The sequence below is a fragment of the Coturnix japonica genome, chromosome 6 (assembly GCF_001577835.2).
Source record: "Coturnix japonica isolate 7356 chromosome 6, Coturnix japonica 2.1, whole genome shotgun sequence".
NCBI classification, from domain to species: domain Eukaryota; kingdom Metazoa; phylum Chordata; class Aves; order Galliformes; family Phasianidae; genus Coturnix; species Coturnix japonica.
The window spans coordinates 11,812,293-11,832,730 of record NC_029521.1 but is presented as its reverse complement, the minus strand read 5'-3'; the positions used below and the strand labels follow the sequence as shown (position 1 = coordinate 11,832,730).

Here is a 20,438-nt window from a genome sequence, read left to right as displayed (position 1 = left end):
TGTGAAAAATCATCTGGGTCAGAATGTATTACAAAGCATTTGCTAATGCTGCAGGTGACCTCACCTATTTTCATAGAAGTGATGTGATTGTGAAGGATGTATACCATGTGTGAAGTTTTCAGTGCTTGTTCATTCTTTGCTCCTTATTGACATTTCCTGGAATGATGCATTCATTAAGTGCTGTTGACATGGAAACAAGGGCAAGTGGAAACAAATGCCTGAGTTTATTTTAAATTAGCTTAGAAGCGCCTATACAAGATATGCTATCTTTGGCAAGGGGAGCAAATGATGATAACCTTATGAAGTTCTCTTAAGATATAGCAGTAAGAAAAGAATAACAAGCATTTTGAATGGATTACCTTTTCAAGCTAATTCAGCTATTCCTATCCCATAGGTTTGATTCTGTGAAATGCTAGTACATCTTATAGACTTTTCAGCTTTCTTGACATTTATAAATATACATAGCATATGTATAACATTCTCATTGCTTTTAAATAGTGTTGTTGTTTTTTGGTGTTTTTTTGTTTTTGTTTTTTATAATTTAAATGGTAATAAAAATACATTTTCAAGAAAAGATAGGAGGCTTCACATGTCAATGAAAGTGATGGCAATGTATTTGATCAACTGTCAATGATCTTAGTAATGTGCCTTCCTTGTGAAGGAGAGATTGCAATTCGTAGCATTGTGATGTGTGTTTTATATACTTCTTGGTATGTTTAGGGGATTTCCTTCTGTCTGTATAATCTATGAATCTATGCTACTTCACTGTTTATACGAGACCTTATAATTTCTACAGTACTTGGAAGAAAACTGTATTTAACAGACATCAGATAGCTGCACAGCTTCCATCTGATATTAGCCATTGTAAAGACTTAAGAGCAAAAGCTATTATAATTTGTTTCTATCAGATAGGTAAACTGATATCCAGAATGTTCCAGTTTGTCCATGCTTACACAATAAGTCAAAACATAACTATGGATGTAGCATGTATGTAGATAGAATGTTCTGATTCACAGAGATTGCTGTACTGAAGTAGACAGAGACAATCATAATATGTGGAGGAGGCCGGACTTGAATTTCATGGCTGTCATCAGGTAGTGCAAAATTTGCATTGAGGCAGTAATCCTGTAGCGTTGTGCTCACTGTTCCGGAAGGTGTGGGTTTAACGTCACAGAATCACATAATTGTAGTGGATGGAAGGGACGTCTAGAGATCATCTAGTCCTACCCCTTGCCAAGACAGGCATTCTAGACCAGGCTACAGGGAGGCGTTGTATCTGGCTTCCTTAATTTTGTAATGGGAGAAGTTTTGTCAAAAACTGCTCAAAAAATTTCCACAGCCTGGTGTAGGTTTTGAAACTTTGTTTTGTTGTTGGTTTTTGGTTTTTTTTTGGTAGTGCACACAAAACAGTTACTGAAAAATCTAGTTGTTTCCTGAACTTGTTTGTTCATAATCCTTATTTTCACCTTTCCCCATTTGAATGCTGATGTAGCTTTGTTTCCTTAGGTTATTTATTATTGCTAGGTTGCGAGAGTGTAACTGAGAGCATAATCAGCTCTTCAAAGTTGAAAATAGGTATATTATTTTCAAATTCTACAGTCATCAAAGAGAAGGAATGAATGCAGTAACACAAGTATTGAATGGTTCATTAGATGTTATTTATATAGTTATAGATACCAATTGAGCTAGAGATTCCTGCATTCTTCTGGGGAAATAATCCTATAGTTTTTCAGCTCTAGATTAATTCTGAGTTTTAAACTTAAAGCATACAGTGCCATTTTTATTCTAGATTTTATTATTACAAGAGCAAAATGAAGGGCTAGACAAATTCTAATTCTTATGATAGTCATCCACTGAAGCTCAAGCAAATATATTTTATCTAAAATTGTAAGATATCCAAACTTTCTGTTGTTTTTCTGTAGTAGTAGGAGAAAATACAGCATTCCTTTCAACATTACCTTATTGACACTTAAAAAATTTTCTTGTAGTGTGGATTATGGGTGATGCCAGTATCTTTCAGCATCAGGAGACCAGTCAAATTCTGTAACTTGTATGCTTTGCCCAGGGAGGTGATAAATGAATCTATGCCTTTTGATGTTATGACTTTATATGATTTTTCTTATTATGGTGTTACAGCATAGTATAGAAATTTCCTGGAATTATTGGATACTAAGAAGTAATATTGAATAGAAAATGATTAAGATTTTGAATTTTTTTTATGCCTGGACCTACAAGTCTGATTGAAAACAAAGCAACCAAAAACCAACACTGGAAGTTATACTGTAGCTATTTAGCAAAATAGAGTTCACGTAACAGTCATCATCATAGTATCATAGTCTCGTGCGGGTTGGAAGGGACCTTAGAGATCATCGAGTCCAACCCCCAGGATTCGAGTCTCTGTGTAGCAGAGCGGCACTTCTACCACTTGCGCCACAGGGGGATTCGAACCCGGGCTCCTGGTGTTGCAAAGCGGCATTCCTACCACTGTGCCACCGGGGCACACAGTCATTTATAACTGTTTTGATCAGGATAGATTCATTTCTCATGTATTTTTAAAATAAATTTGTGAATTTTCTCCACTTGCTTTTTTAAGGAACACTTACTGATCTGTTTTTCTTGATTTGTAAAATTATCTCCAAAGATTGTGGTAATTGTGGCTGGTTTGGGGGAGTGAAGGAATAACAAAAAGATCATTTTTGAAGTAATGACATTGTAGAAATACAAACATAACCAGAATATACATGGTTAAGACACAGGTAAGTTTCCTGTTTGTAAGGCAGAGTTGAGAATACAAACTTGTGGTTCATTAAAGGCTGTAAATTGTGTTTCTTCACATAAAATAAACTAGAATTGTGTATAATAAATACCGATAATTAATCTGAAAGCTCTTTTTATTTCATGTCCCTTTTTGAATTCCATTTTATTTGAAAGAAGGAAGATTTTGCCCCACTGAGCATAATTGCAGATGTCAATAGCAGCTGTATCCCAAACTCACAGGATCCCTTTACAAATGCTCCCTGAATTCCATCCCTATTCTCCAGTATCTTGAAAAGCCAGTATAAAAGTTATCAAAAATAATACTGAACACGTGCAACACTTAGAAAATTGATAAATTAATTGTTAATCTTCATTGCCATTTTCACTTAACTAAAACTGAAAAACATGAAATGTGATTTTTTTTTTTCCCCTATCCCTCAGTGTTCCTGTTTGTGTATGGTAGGTATCTATTGTTAATTTATTATTAAAGAACTGTTGGCACAGGTGGATTATGGTGTGAGGTGATGATTCTGGACAAATGAAAATGCAATTTTCCTTACATAGCTCATTTCCTTAATCCACTGTGAACCAGAACATCAGTTTACAGGCAGTGATAAATGAATCTCTAAGCACTTTCTATCCAGAGCTCATCTTTATCCTCATCACTGAAGATGATTACTTTCTTTCATACCACTGCAAAGATGTTAAGCCCAGTAACAGTAGTCTCACAGCACATGGAGCAGTGCTATGCTGAAAAAAAAAGGAGTTGAGGGGAAATGCTGCCTGTCAATCTCTAATCTAAAATAAATCTTCTTAAACTTAGAATATAAAAAGTAGATGGATCTTTCCTCATTAAACAGCATTCTCTTAACTGGTGATTTTACAGTCCAAAACAGGTGCAATGTGTCATGAAATTTATGGAACCTAGTACATGCCATAAAGTATTTTATGATGGCTGCATTCTGTGTTATTAGTAGCTGTCTTTTTCTGCAGCCATCAGTGTTTGATAATACTCTTAAAACACCCAAAATTACTTACCTGCAAGCAACATTCCAGATAGTCCCTGTTGACAGTTTGAATAAGTTTAGTGCCCTTTTGTTGTACTTTACCTTCAAAACAGTCTGATTGAACCATCAATAGCTCCTGAAAGCTGACAGAGGCATGTCATCTGGTCTAACCCTCTGATAGTAGGTTATCTGTGGGAGTTAACCTCCCTGCATTGTTAACTGAAATGTTTTATGTACTACGCAACTTTAGGATACTGCTGTGATAACCTTAGTAACTAAGTCATACATCACAGTAAAGGGATTTTGTGCAACAAATAACCCTGGATTAAATTTACAAGGGTTGAATTGATATTATAAAGTGTTCGTTCCAGGGATTTGGATATACTTTACTTTTATGGCAAACTTTTGTTGCATTTAGATTGAAACTGCATCTTTGTATTTCTATCTAAAATATATAACCAAGAAATCCAATGATTCTCTTGAGCCATTTAAGGAAAAACTGCCCTAACTTTTCCACATAATTCAGATTACTTTTATCTCTTATTTAGTAAAAGAAATCTGAATAAGTGGGATTATATTTCAAATCAACTTTTAAAAGGATCAGTCACTGACATATCTTTGTTCTACTCTTCGTATAAATAACTTAACCTCGATACTATCCTTTAATATCTGTACTAAATTTAAATTAGGAAATACAACTCTGGCTTGTCATCCAGTTTGTTGCTTAGTTTATGTGGGTGGGTGTTTTTGTTTTGTTTTTGGAATTAGCAAGTACTGGTGCTAATTCTGTTTCTGAAATACAGTCAGGATGCACTTTAAAATACAGAAATAGATTTGTATCAAGGAATGCTATTATAATTTTAAACTCTTTTGAAATGATTGAGAGACTGACATTAGGGCTGTGATCCAAAGTCAGCAACGATGACAGTGCTGTCTTAGTCTGTTGTCATTTTTGTTACAGCCTGCTTTTCAGAGGCATATTTCATTCCATCATTAAACATTGGCTGATTTTTCCAATACTGATGTTTTCTTCACCTGAATATTCATCTTTTCTCACCCTACACTTAGTGGGTGTCTTTATTCGTTTTTAGCTTCACTCTTCTTCCATCTTGACATATTGTTTCCTTCTGTACATGTCTTCATCTCAAAGAATCTGTTGTCATCAGAGCTTTTCTGCCAGTAACACAAGATGGGTAGATTTTCCTCTACTGAAAGATAAGGGCTAGCAAAATGCCAGAAAAGACTGGAAGGGCAGCCAGGAGAGCTGGGAGGAGCATAAGAATGTGTCTGTCTCCTAGATCAGTCGTATTGCTTAAGAAATAGCCTCAGAGTGTGTGTTTTCAATCTGACTCTCCTCCATATTCTTCTTATACTATTAAATAAAGTCAACTGTCTTAGGCAGAATGACCATAAAATTGTAGAGTTCTCTATTCTTGTTGAAGTCAGGAGGGAGGTCAGTGGAACTGCAGCTGAGGACTTCTGGAGGCCCCAGTTTGAACTATTCAGGCACTGTTAGGGAGAATCCTTTGGGAGTCTGTCCTGAAGGTTAAAGAGGTCCAGGAAGGCTGGATGCTCCTTGAGAAGGAAGTCTTAAAGGTGCAGGAGTAGGCTGTCCCCATGTGTTGTAAGGTGAGCTGGAGGGGAAGAAGTCTGGCTGGGATGAACAGAGAACTTTTGCTGAGACTCTGGGAGCAAAAGAGATTATCTCCTGTGGAAGAAGGGATGTGCATCTCAGAGAGAGTACAGAGACATTGCTAGAATATGCAGGGAGAATATTAGCCCAGCTGTGAACTTATCCTGGCCACTGTGGTAAAAGACCACAAAAGTTTTGTTAACAGATACGTTAATAGTAAGAGGAGGGCTAAGGAGAACCTTTTTACTTTCATAGATGTGGAAGGGGGGCATAATCACTGAGAATAAGGAGAAGGCTGAAGTTCTCCACAAAGCTGATGAAGGGTCTGGACCACAACTCTTATGAGGAGTGGCTAAGGGAACAGGGATTGTTTAGTCTGGAGAAGAGAAGGCTCAGGGGAGACCTTGTTGCTCTCTACAGCTATCTGAAAGGAGGTTGTGGCAAGATGGGAGTTGGCCTCAAATTGTTCCAGAGGACAATTGTTCAGGTTGGATGTTAGGAAAAAAATCTCCCAAAAGAGTGGTCAGGCTCTGCCCAGGGAGACGGTTGCTTCCCTGTCCATGGGGGTGTTCATGAAACATGCAGGTGTGGTACTAAGGAACATGGTTTAGTGGGGGAATATTTATTGATGGACAGCTGGACTAGATGATCTTAAACATCTTTTTCATCTGTAATTATTCTGTGATTCTGTTCTATGATTCTGTAGTCAAGATTCTCATTTAGATGGTCTGAGCTTTTCAGCACTGAGCATTTTCAGTTCACTCATTAACAATTTGATGAGGCTGTTGCTTTAAAGGAAAGTTGTATTTGGCTGAATGATTTCTTTACAGCATTGCATTTTGCTAGGTTGCAGGTGGAGAGATTTATAGTCTTTTTCAAGTGCCCATGTGGCCTTGAGGACAATATAAGATAACTCTTACCTTTTAAAATAATTTCTTTTTTAGAGAAGTTCTGTTTCAAAATACTGTGTTATGCAGAGTTTTCTGTTACAACTTCTACCTTCCACTCCAGAAGGTATTGGTATGATGAGGAGTCTTTGACTAACCAGATGTTCATGAGAAATAGCCAGGCATGGGGGATATTTCAAACACCTTTATACCCCCCACCAGAAAGCTTGGCACTTCCTCACTTTGCAATGGCTGCTTCACATTTGGTTGACTAAATGTAAATAACATGTATTGAGGTGGTTTGGTATTTTGATTTACTACAGTCATGTGACTTATTTTGTTTCTACTGTACCGTGTTCTCTGCCTCTGCATACAAGGAATCAATTGCACTTTTTGAAACTAAAATGTTGCTGCACTTTGAGTAAAAAGGATAAATAGGATACTGATAGATACTAATGGGAACTTTGAGTTATAAGAAAATTTTTTGAAAAGTGGTCTCTCCCTGAGTTCTTCCATGTTCAATCTTGAGATGGAATCCATGTCTTATGAATACCTTGTTTCCCGGCAGGACCAAATTAAAATTCTGCTTCCAAATAATACTTGTGTCAAAATTCAGTTCTGGAGAGCAGGCTCTGGGAAGAAATCTTCATGCCTTCTTTTGACAAATTCTTGTTTTGATGCAAAGAGAACGCTGATACACACTCCTGTCAAGACAAAGGAGTGTATTTTAGAATGTATGGAAGAAGAAAAATCACATTTCTCCCTGATTTGCTATTCACATGGGGCTCTGATGTTGCCGATCATTTTGTTTTTAGGAAAATGTAATATAAATATGAAGAAGTGTTTGCAAGTGGCTGTTTGCTGGAAACTCTTTAATGAGAAAATAGATGACAGTTCTAGTGCCTCAGATCAGTTTTTCCCTCCAACATGGAATGGAATTCTTAAAATTACTCAATAGTCTAAACTAGTTATCTAAAAATAATTTCCAATTTATATTATTCCTGACTATTTGTTATACCTCAGTAATATCTGTAGATGACGTACATGTACATGGTGACAATATTCTGATCTATTTGATCTACACATTATTAAATTGTTATGGGCAACCTATAAGAAGTTTTGTTTGAAACAATAGCTTTTCACATATCTTACATTCCATAGAAATGGAATGAAAGAGGACAAGGAGAAGAAATAAAGGCTTTTTTCTATTTATTGCTGTTGTAATCATTCAATTTATGAGTATACCTTATTTTATATTACTGAATTTTAATTCTGTGCATGTTGCTATCTGTCAGGTACTTTGTTCTGCACAAATTGAAAAACTTGAAATTTCTCGATACTCGGCAAGTAACCAGGAAAGAGAGAGAGGAAGCTCTGATTAGAGGTGCCTTCATGAAAGTGGTTAAACCCAAGGACACTAAGGTAGGAAAGTAAAAGAAAAAAGGGGCAATATGTTATTCATTAATACTGTTTTAATGTAGCTCCAAAGCTAGCTAATATGCATCATTGAGCTTAAAAGAATGCTTTTTTGTCATGTCTAAAGATATGTAAGAACTATGTGATTTGCTATTGTAGAAGAATGCAATTTTTATGACATTTTGTGTTATGCACATATACCTGTTGCAGGGCTCACACCTATGATGTTTATTAGCTTTTAGTGGAACAGATTATTCTAATTTTCTATGATACTTCTTAATGTGGTGTCCTGCTAATAAGTACTGACAACATCGGAGGCAGGTTAAGTAATCTGAGCTTTTGATACTGCTTGCATAAACTCTGTGCATAGTGCTGAGGCAAATAATGTAAATGTGGTTTCTCCATTTTACCTCTATCTATTTGTAAGATAATAACACTGAGTCTGAGTGTTGCAGTGTTGTAGATCTTTCTTAAAAATCCACTCAGGTTTGTGGTCAACCTGTTGTCTGTGCACTGTTTTGTACCAACAGTAATTTATTGCAGGTATCCAGTAGTGCTGAATAATAACATGGTAGTTGTGGAAATGTGCTGTTCAGTAGCATAACAGTGCCACTAGATAAATGCATTATCACATGTAAAATTGCCATGCATAACAAATCAATTCAGATTGATTCGTAGGTAACTATTGAAATTCTAACGCTTCAGATACAAGCATAGTTTTGGATCATTGTTTATTGCTGCCTCCAGTTACTTCAGCTATCATATATGTACTAAAGGAAATAATGAATGTTTTTGCTGTTGTGGGTATATTCTGCAAAGCAAACCATCTTTACATCTGGCAAAATACAAGAGTTGAAATGTATTAAGTACGGAATATATATGCTGTGTGTTTTTCCATCCCTATTTTATATCAGATGAAATACTGTCTTAACATTATTACTGTATGGGAAATTGGTAATCACAGCCTGAACCTCTGATTAATCAACTGAGGCAAGTGTTGGGTCAGCTGTGGGAGCACAGGTGAGAGTAATTTAGCTGTGCTCCTGGAAGGGGTGGTGCTTGACTCCACCTCCCTTAGACCTCATTTAAGGGCTGACCACTACTAAGGCATCTCTTGGAGATCGCTCCCTGGTGGATATTGCCTCAGTATTCCCCAATGAAGGCATCCATATTGGTGAGTTTTTCCTTATAAATAATCTTTTGAATATCTGTTACCATCTTTGTATCGTTCCACCTTACAATTACCAATTAGACTTTTCTCTCAAGAGTCTGCTGTTAGAATTTTTACCAATTCAATAGTTTTAGACCTTTTCTGGATGAAACCTCTTTCCAAGTCAGTAGCTGAGATTAAATTACTTCACAAAAGTAGGGATAGTGCCATTTATTTCATCAAACTTGTGAAAGACACAAACTTATTGTTGTTTCGCTAAAGTTTTTTGTTTGTTTGTTTTCTTCCTTGTTTATAAATGGTTTGGTGCAAATTGCTGCTGGTAAAGTCACTGTAAATGCTTTTCGTGACATGAATTTATGCTTATTAAGGCATTACCAAAATAACTTCATCATGCGATGTTACATACATATTACAGAAATGGCTCATTTAAAACAAAATTTAAATTGGGTGCAAAATCCAATCTGAGATATTATAAACATCAAAAAATTGTTTTGAACTCATGTTCATTTCCTAGGATATGTATGCTTGATGTCTGCATGCAAACTCTGAGAAAACTGAGAATGTCCTTTGTGCGAATATATCTTCAGACATTGATATGTGTGCATGCAGTTGTTTATAGCTATACTCAAAGACCATGAGAAGCAGTGTTTATATTACAAAGTATATATTACAAAGATGATGTGCATAGTAACTGTATTTTCAACTTCCATCGTATGCTATATATTGAATATATAATGATTTTTGTTCTCCAGCCTTCAGGTTTCTTTATGAAATTAATCTGGTGCATCAGTATGTTCATTGATCCTTCTGCTATGTAATTGTTGAAAATTTTGACTGGCTTCAGCGTAATTTAGCAGACAGATAGAGGTAATATATTGTAAGCTTTCTGAAGCTAGCTAGAGGAATATACACTGCAGCAGACTCGGCAATAGTCTTCAGAAAAACTCCATAAGGTGTTGATCTAGTGATACAAGAGCCAGTTGATAACAAGCTTCCTCAGAATATCTTTTTCTGTCTTCTTAAGTTAGTATATACCATGTCAGACTATGTTTGCCAGGAGTGGAGTTAGAATCATTAGCATTTGTTATTAGTTATTATTAGTATGCCACATGGAAGTACTGTACTCCTAAGTGTAATATCAACAGTGAACCAATCAGACTTACTCTTTCTAGGAAGAAAAAAAACCCAAACTAAATTTCTAAGCCCCTCCTTCCATTTTGGTAAGCAGGAGATGGTATGGCTTATTCAGCATAAAAAGCAGACTGATGATCTGAAGAGGCTGTGATGTGGGGAGTTGTTTTCATTTTTTTCTTGACATAAAATATGTGGGAGAACAAAATACCCCACAAATAAAAAATATACAAAATGAGAATAAAAGAAATTTCCATCTGACTTGCTTGTGCTTACTGAAATGCAGAAGTATCTAGCTATCTAGCCAACAGTCATAACTAATTCATAAATATTGTATTTTGTATAAATTTTTAGACTTTCATTTTTCCTTTTTTTTTTCTTTTCATATTTTTAACAGAACACTGTTTTTTCTTACATTTTGCTTCTTTTCATCCTTTGTTTAAAATGCTAAAATGTTATATGGCTGTCTTATAGAAAGATGCAGTCATTTATTAGAAAACAGTTTAATGTTACAGTGCAGTTTTCCATCTCTGTATGCAAGTGAGCTGAACTTCATTTTGCTGTGATGCATGTGTTTTCTTTTGTCAAAATATTGAACATAGTATCATGTCTGATTTTAATAAAGATTGGGTAAGCCTAGCTGGAGAAGAGGCATTGAGCCAGATGAGGTAGCTTCATTTAATGACCAGACCATGACCCCATTTCACCAACACAAGTGTAGATCAGAGTGGAAGATGCCTGTCCAGTGTGAAGTGTGCTTTTGGGCTTGACAGCACTTCACATCAGAATGACAGCTTAAGAATACGACAGTCAAAATTGCTTAATTATGTCCCAGCTTTGTAATTATTCATCCTGCTCTTATGAGCACAGTTGTCATTTCTTTGACATAATTATTTAAAACTCTACTCTCTCTTAGCTCATAGGGTTCTATATGAATTGTGCTTCCAAATGTTTAATCTTAAAAATTTAGAGACATGAAACAGAATAATACTTGAAAATCCATTTCAAGAGGTTATATTTTTATATTGTATATATATATATATATATATAAACAAAATAAAATGATGAAGTATCAAAAGGATCATAATTTCATTTTTAAAAGGTCTGTATCCATGGTCATTTAATCTAGATGATAAAATGTGGATATATTCCTTATATACAAAATGTGCTTCTGTGATTGCGTACTGTTTTAGTTCTCTTTAAATTTAATTGCTTAGTACTAAATACTTGCTTTTAGAAAATGCGTAGGCTTCCCTGTATTTTGCAGTCCTATTGCTCAGCAGCTATTTTTTGTTTTACTGTATTTTCAAGGTTAAGAGTTTTATCAGTTATATTTATAGTGGCGAAAGCAAGCAGAGTATATTTGGTCAGATATAGCAGTCCCAAAGTTCATAGGACCAAATTATTAGCAAGGAATACGTGGGTATACTTATAAGTTGTTTTGCTTCGTAGCATCTTTACCAAGAACATCTTGTCCAGTGAATATAAAGAAAGTTCTGTACAACAAAAGATGGCAGTATAAGTGTGTGGTTGTTTTTTTTTGTTTGTTTGTTTTTTTCCACCCCCTCTTGGATGTATTATTTTCTTCATAAATTATAAGACCTGATATCACTTTTTTTTTTTTTACCTTCCCCCCCCCAAGTAATAAAATGAAGACCCTTAAGTAGAAGAAAAGTCTAATATCTGTTTTCTGTGTCATTAAGAGTATGTGATTCTTATTCACACTGTGATTTGGATGATTGAGAAGGTTTGTTTTACTGTAATAGTAAGACTAAGTATTTAATAGTGCAACTAAAGAAGTAAGGAAATCTAAAATATATAGTTATGGTTTTGGATCGCTGTCAGTTTTCTTTTCTTTTTTTTAAGATCATAGTAAGTTCTATTATATAAAACTGACTAATGTTTTTTTAAAAAACAAATCCCATTGCACTCAGATAATTATAGAGGGCCTCTGATGAATGGCAATAAGCAGGGTACATCCTTAACACATCTGTTTAATTGAAGAAGATAGCATGACAATTTGTTTATCACCTCTGCTTTATATGTGCTCTGAAAGTAATGCCTTTTATTTTATTACATTGGCCCATGACATCAGAGGCAAATGTTGTTGAGATGGCAGTAGAGGTTGAAGCTTCACACCAATATTCTGTTACGTTTTTGTTGCTATGTGACAGATGGCAGCAGAGGGGTAGTCTGACAAAATGACGTATGACCTGGAAGTGTGAAGGTGTGTAATTGATTTCATTCATGCAGGAAAAATGGTACCCCTTGACATGAAAGCTTACTGAATGCTTCTGGAGACCAAACAGTGGATGTTAGCACAGTGAGTCAGTGGGTGGTGTGTTTCAAACAGTGGCAACAGTGACAGTGGATTACGACCACTGGTGCAGTTTTATGTGCACAGTATGCAGGGTCTTGTTCATCACTCAAGAGAAAGCACAGCTAATCATGGAAACCGTGTTGAGAGAGTGTTTCATAGCTGAGAATTTGCTCTTTCAAAAATTATTGTTATGCTCTTTGCGTCTGCTATGATTTCCATGGAAATAAAGAGGGAGTGTTGTTTTTGGAGCTATTTACATTTAAGTAATTCACCATGACCCCCATGTACCACTCGCTAGGGCTGCTCTCAATGAGTTCTTCTCCCAGTCTGTATGCATACCTGGGATTGTGCTGATCCAATTACAAAACTACAACACCTTGCACGTGGTCTTGTTGAAGCTCATTAGGTTTACACAAGCTCACTTTCTAAGCTCATCCTGGTTGCCTTGAATGGCATCCCTTCCTTCTGTCGTATCAGTTCCTCTACTCAGCTTGGCTTTGTCCACAAACTTGCTGAGAGTGCACTTGATCCTTCTGTCTGTGTCACTGATAAAGATGTTAAAGCTCCCAAGATGGACCCTGGGGTGACACCACTCATCTATTTGGACGTGCTTGAAAAATGGACTCTCTTGAACATAATGAGGTTTAACAAGACTAAGTGCAAGGTGTTGCGCTTGAGCTGGGGCAATCTCAAGTACAACGTATTCTGGGCTGGCCTGTGTCTCTTCTTTTGTTTCTATAGATGGTAATCTTATTTTCTTATGGCCACTGTGTGCATCTTGTGCTCTCAGTCATGATGGTGATTTATTCTCATTGACACAGTAGTTGAATTGAGTGCAATGGTTAGAATATGTTAATTCCTAGCCATGAAATAAAGATCCAATTTTATATATATGTATATATATATTTTATTTTTTTTCTTGAGTAATAGTATAACGTTACAGAAAGATTTCTGAGACAGAAATTCAGAAACCAACTATCACTACTGCTGTGGCTTTATGCTTTGTTATTGGTATTCCCCATCATAAAATCTTGCAGTGCCCTAGGAGTTAAAGAGTTAATGCTTTAGTTGTGGTCTCAAATGAGAAGAGTGAACTTCAGGTCTTTTGGGAGTCATGAGGCTGTTCTCTTTTTCTCCTCATCCGTGCTCCCTAGCTGTCTTGCCTACACCATTAGAGTAAGGCCTTGGATACTCTCTTTTTCATTTTATTTGATTTATTAGCTTCAGTTCAAATTAGATTGTATTATATTGTACTATCTTGCATTCTGATATAATATTTAGTAAATTATCTTTCTTCCTCAGATTGTTGCTGCTGTTTTTCTTTCTCTACGCCCATCTCTCTATCTTCTCCTTTTCCTGGGACATGAGTCTGTGGATCCCTCTGCCTCATTAATCACAGAACTTGGCCATACTGGAACTGTGACACACTACAGAGGGCTTTACTTATTTTGCTAATGTGAAGCATCTGCTTCAAAAGTTGGAAATAGCTGTCACAGATGACTTAATATTTTTTGCTTGTTCTGAGTTTGATTATATGTGAAATGGTTTTTATGGCAAATTCTACAGTTCATACTTGTGCTTTAGTGTTAAACTGGCTTTGTTGTTTTGCTGATGAGTCAGAAAGATCACCAACTGTTGGAAATAAACGTAGTCTCATGGGCCACTGCAAATGAAAGCAAAAGTAATTTACGATCGTCCTAATAGGTGATGTTATCCAAATTATTTGGCATTCGCATTTGTAGTGTTTATACACAGTGTTTTTGGTTGTTTTTTTTTTTAAGAAATGTGGTTTTCAGATATGAAGCTGAATAGTGCAAACTTCTGAGTAGTTTTATTTATAATGTTCTCAGAATTACAACTTATTCTTTCAAACCAATCTATCATTGCCATAGATCTAGGTTGGTGATGTTTTGAAGAACGATAACAAAAGGACAGATGTATAAAGCTTTAGATAATAAGATGCTTTCTTGAATATCTGTTCAATTCAATATCACAAAAGGAATAATTGCAAGAAATATTTGGTATATATTAATGATTATAGATTGTTAGAGTTCTTGTCTTTACATCTCTATATTTTTTTCTGTTTCTGTAGTCTTGTTGTAAGTTCAAGGATTTCTATTACTGAAAGTTTCCCCCAGTGTTTTCTGAGTAATTTTTCTGTATTTCGTGGTACTCTTCTCTGCTCTAAATTTCACTGTTATGTATTATTCCTTTTTTCTGCTCCACTATTTGATTATAGAGAAACACAGATGCTGAAGTGAAAGTAGTTATTTGGAATGTTTTACAAGGTCTTCCTGCGTGATTTGAATGACTATATTTTTTTCTTCTACCTTCATTAATATAATTCTTTCAAGAAATTTTCTCTTGGTGCAAGCACAAAATTTTGCAATGTGCTGTGAGATGAATGTGGAATTTTCAGTGTCGACATAGTCAGATTAGATGGGTGTAAAGAGAGAACAGGAGCAAAGAGAAACAGAAGATAAATGTACCTGTTATTGGTTAATATTTCTAGTCACACTGGTAATTATGTCCATGAATAAAAATACCATTCTAGTGTCATGTTGTATGAAGCCGGTGCCTCTTGAGGTGATAGGTAAAGTGCCTGGAAGAACCACACCTTTCTGGAGTCACCACAGTAGGCCAGGCCTAGATATGATAAGGTGGCTAATACAGCATTAGAAGTTGATGTTAAAGCAGCTGAATCCCTTCTTTCCTGTTGCTCTAAAAGAGTAACTGTATACTGCAAAATATTGCCAGTTCAAGAACCCTAGAGTATTATAATAACAATCCTCCCTCACACTGATATCATCAGCTAAAGTGTGTCCAAGAGGCACGGAGGACTGTTTGTGATGAGGTCATCTCCTAAAAGCTCAAATACATCAGTCACTCTCTCTTCATTAATGACTAAATGATCGATCTGTAGCTGGTTTATGAGTTGTTTCAAGAAAAAAGAACTAAAAAATTGTTTTCAGAGAAGGATTGAAATTTATCCCTCTCTTCACTCTTCCCAGAAATATATAGTCAAAAAATATATTTTGTAAGCAATACTTAACTTCTTTGCTTCAAATGTTTCTAAAATTGCTCCCTCTGTAAAAGAAAAAGGATGCATCACAGTTGCATTTGCTCCCTTAAAGTCATATTGAGCTTATAGATTACAGCTCTTGGGTGTTAGTTGAAGCTAAAGTTAACTTTGTGGTGTTGAAAAACAGTGAAAATAGTATTATTAAATTCTGTGCCTGGCTGGAGAACTTAGTTCTAATTATAGTTCATCCTAATGAAGTAGGTCATTGAAATCACTCAGTATTGTACAAAACAACAGATTTTCATGACTTTAGGAGCAGTAGAATAGTATTTGCGCACTCAGCTTGCACGCCTGAAATCTTTACTGATCTATGAGGAATGCATGCATAAGCTCAGACTGATCTTAACATCCTTTACAGCAGTTAAAATTCTTCCACCAACTTTGTAAATTTGATTTCTCTGAACATCAAATTTTCACCCGTGCCACTTTACAGATCAATTTTGTGCCTTTCTTGAAAAGCTTGACTGAAGACCAATTGGCTGGTTTTTCAAACAATTTCAGTGACATAAAACATTGAAGATCTGATGACTTTGGTTACACATCCTCATTTCAGGGGGAAATAAGAGTTTCAGCGTGGGAAAAAATCTTGAAATCGTTTGTGACTAAGGACAAGCATCCTGATTGAAGAAATTAGAATATAAAGCTTCTACGAGAAGTTGTCCTAGTTTATAATTCACAGAGTACAAGAACAAAGTATTCAGATGAAAACACACACTGTAATCAGCTCTGCTGTTAGGAACTTTTTAAGAAAAAAAATTTCAATCATGTTTCAAAAAAGGCACTTCTTTGAATCCTGTTCTTTGAGTGATCTGTTTTGGAGCCAGGGTTTGAATGGCTTAGCAGGCAGTGAATCTATCCTTAAATTATTTGAATTTAATTTTTAAGTTCATTTAAGGTATGTTTCTTTTTTAGTGTATCAAAGGACATTATATCAAAGTGCCTAGTAAATACATGAGACTATGTGCTGTCCCAAAGATGATTTATTTCTCTTCAGTCTTGGTGGTGCTTGAAAACCTTAGGCGTCCTTTCTCATCAAAGAACTTGTGGGCTATTTGCTTAATGATTAACTTACAGTTACCATTGTGTTTCTAATTTAGAAGCTTGAAGCAAAAGAAGATGGAGTTTTCTGTTACGTCAATAAAGCAAACCATCCTGCATATCTTATGCTGGCAAGTTGCATTAGGAAATGTATCAGTTGGGTTTAAATAAGAAGTATATTCACGTTTGGAAAATTAAGACTTTCTTCCTTCCCACACTGTGAGACTAAATATACAACTTTTGTTCACATAACAGTTACAAACAGTTCACTGTGTAGGCCAAATTCTCTCTAATGCAGTAAAATTAAGAAATAATATGCTTTGAAAGTGATTTATGAGTGTGGTTAAACTGCCAGATTTACAAAGAAATAGTTCAGATCTTGGGAAGCCTCAGGAGTCACGTCAAGAATGAATTTGACCATGATTTAAACTGCTACTTTTCTTACATGACATTTAATATGTGTACTTTGGAGGCCCATATGTCTTTAATAAAATAGCATTAAGTTTTAAAAATGATATGAATGCAGTCAGTTTCTAAATTCATAACCTTTTCCACAACTCCAAAATGCTAACCAATAAGGGAGTCATACATGCAATAAAACATAAACCTTAGAAAATAGTTTTTTATTAGAATGGTTAGACAGTTGGCAGCTGTGCTGTAATGTAATAAATACATGCAGCCAATGTGGGTTTATCAGCCATTGTTTACACTGTAATCAACTGGGACCAGACAAGTAATTATAACTGACAACCAAAAGTCAAGAAAAGTGTGTTTTGTCCAGTGAATATGTACTTGCTAGGTGAACCTTATCATGTTAAGAGAAGTAATTTATTAAATAAGAAATGCTATAATATGCTCTCAGCTATATTTGTCTGAGGATATAATATTTATTAGACAGTCATAGACTTTAAGACTGTTCTGAAGGACTAACTACAAAAGCTATGGGAAGAAATAGTTTTCAAAGGATATCAGTACTTAGCAGATGGTGGTCAAAAGAGACATAAAAACAAAAATAAGGAATAAATTTATTTTTTGCAAAAATAATCTATGTTAAGATTATTTTCTGAAATTGAATCTAGCCCAGCTTTCTAGGTTGCTTGAACTTTTATTCAGAACCTCATATTCTGCTTTATTTTCTGAGTTACATTATTCAGAATGCATAGAACAGTACTGCAAGCCTAATGACAGATTCTAGGTATTCTGATGTTCTAATGAAAGCTACTGAAATGATATTGGAGTCAGGAAAAGAGATTTCCTGTACACTCAGTACAGAAACACAGTATGTGGAGGTGGGGGATAAAAAACTTGATTGTGGTATACTTTTTTCCTCCAAAATGCTTTCGCAGATTTCTGGTTATTGTGATTCTGGAAAAGCAGCAAAAATTAAATTAAAAAAAAAAATCTGCTTTGAGATGTATTACAAAGAATATATTCAAATGATAATCTTTAGTTGTCTAGAATTATGAGTCCCCTAGAGCATCCAGAAAATTATTAACAGCATGTAATCCAGCTCAGTGTGAATGCATCTTTACTCTGTTAGCCAAATCTTTATATAATACAAATCATTCTACCTATAAAAGCACAAATATGTTATTGTTCTCAACAGGCAATTTAATGCAGCTATAGGGAGGGGAATAAGAGAAAAGAAGATTACAAGCTAGCTGATCATGCTTTTATTTCTCTTAAATCTCTCAGCATTTCTCTGTGGTTGTACTTGTTTAAAGATTGTATGCAACTGTGCTGTATATACGATTTGGAAAGCAAATCAGCCTAAATACCAAGTTTCAATGGGTGTAGTTTTTAGGGGATTTGATGCATTTATCACAAATATACATTTTCCCTGCAGAAGAGGAAACCTATAATCTTATTTCTTTTTCTTGTAATTCTTCTGAAAACTTTTTTCTCTGCAAAGCCGTTTGTATTTGCACCAAGTTGTGAAGCTTTATTTGCAGAAGAGCTATTAAATTTAATTATTTTCTGGAGGGTTTTATCAAAAGGAATATTAGTGTTAGTATGTAAAAGAATGAGGAAGAAAAACATTTTATTGGAATAATACGTGGCTATCTCTAGTCATGCTGTGGGGTCAGGATCCTCCTCTGGTGGTGTTATTTCAACATGACTGAGTTTAACTGGTAATTCTGTAAGCAAGAATGTGGATTCATTCTAGCATAACTGTGCAGTTTTGGTTTTCTTTTATCATTCTGTTATTTTGTTTTTTTCCTCTGTTGTTATTTTGCTAACAGACTGGTGCTTGTGACTCGGATTGTAAAATTTCAGCTATATAAAGATAATAGTCTTGTTCTGTATGTTGTTTTTTCTGTTTTCCAATAAACAAATGTTGGTATAGGTATGTATGATATATGTAGTAACAATCAATAGTGTGAGTAAATGCTTAGTATGGGTAACTGGTCAGCCTAATATTATTGGTTGTGATCAAAAATGTATAATAAATGTTTGCTTCAAAGCTGGGGGTATTGGCACAGGAGTAGTCTCTCTTGTGGGGGGTGTAATGGGGGGGGCGGGGGGCGGGGAGGGACAGGGGCAGGGGGAATAAAAACGTGGTAGAGGCAGTGCGACTATACATAGTTCTGTGGAAAGATAACATTCCTGAGTTTAAAACTGTGTCGCTTGTATGCTTTGCAGTTAGCTACAGGTCAAGTCCATTGGATTGTTGTACAGAAAGCATAAAATATTTGTACTGCTTGGTCTTAGAGCTATACTTGGAGCTTCAGTGGGTAAGGAACGGGAGAAAATAACAAAACAGAATGGATTATACTTTCCTGATTTATTTTTGTACATGAAGCTGGAGATATTATTTTTTTCATAGCCAATTGTTGATTTCAAGTCTATAGCAACATAAATTTTGGATCTTTTTCTCTCCCATATGCTTACCAGTTTCTCTAGAGAAGAACTGTCATTTATATGAAGAGCTCTTTTTCTTCTCTTTCTCCTCCACCTCCCTCCAAGTATAAATGAATAGCTATGCTGCTGGTGGATGGTTTGCTTTGTCCTTTTGAGGTCATATTTTTGGCAAATGGAAAGTCTTTTTTTAATGATAAACCTCTAGTGGAATATGGTTTGGCTTATAAAATATGCACACAGAGCCAATGGTTGTCTTGTCCCTTACAGCCTTGCCTTCTACCTTATAACTTAGGGGAAGCCAAAGATCACTGGTTGGTGCATTATCATGGTGGGATTACTCAGAACTCATGGAGCTCTAATTAAATTAACAATGCTTCAATGAAGGCCCTATAAATCTTAAGGAATGCTAGTGTGGTCTAGAGGAGCAAGGCACATACCTAAATAGTTTTTGCTGTTTTGCAGCCAGGAAACAGTTATGTTGCAATCTAGACTGTCCAACAGCCTCCAGGAAGGTCACTGGAAGTCAATTTCAAATCTTTTTTTTTGGTCACAGGATGTTGAAACACTTTATTTAGATGATAGCTCAAGTATTTTTTTCTTTTGCTTTTGTGTGATGAAAAGGCTCAGCTGAAGTATTGTCACAGGTTACCTAGATTTACCTATGCCCATGACAGGGGGAGCCACCCCGTAGGGCCCCCCCGGCCCGGAAAGGAAAGGAAAAAAGGGGAATGGGATAAAAACAGCAGCAATCTAAGGAGGAAAACTTATTTTACTAAATATGATACTGGAATACAAGATAACGCAATATAATATAATATAATTGAGGCTAATAAATCGAATGAAACAGAGAGACTTCCCGAAAACCGAGAGGCCTACTGTGAACTCTAGGCGACACGGCTGGAAAGCTTCCCACTATCCGAGAAGTCCGAGAGAGAAGGAACTCCAGCCTGGGAGCGAGATTATATAGTGTCCTGGTCCTGTGATTTATCCCTGACCGTGATGTTCTCTGGGATATGCAGTCTTCTTCTGTGAACCGCACATTTGATAAAATTATCCATGCTTTACGTGATGTTATTATGTGGAATACTGATAGCAAAATTCCAAATTACAAAACCATGACAAGTATTTTGCATG

At 35.6% G+C, this 20,438-nt stretch overlaps 1 protein-coding gene across 7 annotated transcripts in view; it reads left to right on the top strand.

The window, feature by feature from the left end:
• Positions 1–20,438, top strand: part of LRMDA (leucine rich melanocyte differentiation associated) — a 622,472-nt gene that overhangs the window by 366,767 nt on the left and 235,267 nt on the right. For all 7 annotated transcript variants that reach the window (XM_032445290.1, XM_032445291.1, XM_032445288.1 and 4 more), the window contains one exon: positions 7,580–7,706. In XM_032445290.1, the coding sequence (XP_032301181.1) occupies positions 7,580–7,706 (127 nt within the window). The remainder of the gene's footprint in view (positions 1–7,579; positions 7,707–20,438) is intronic.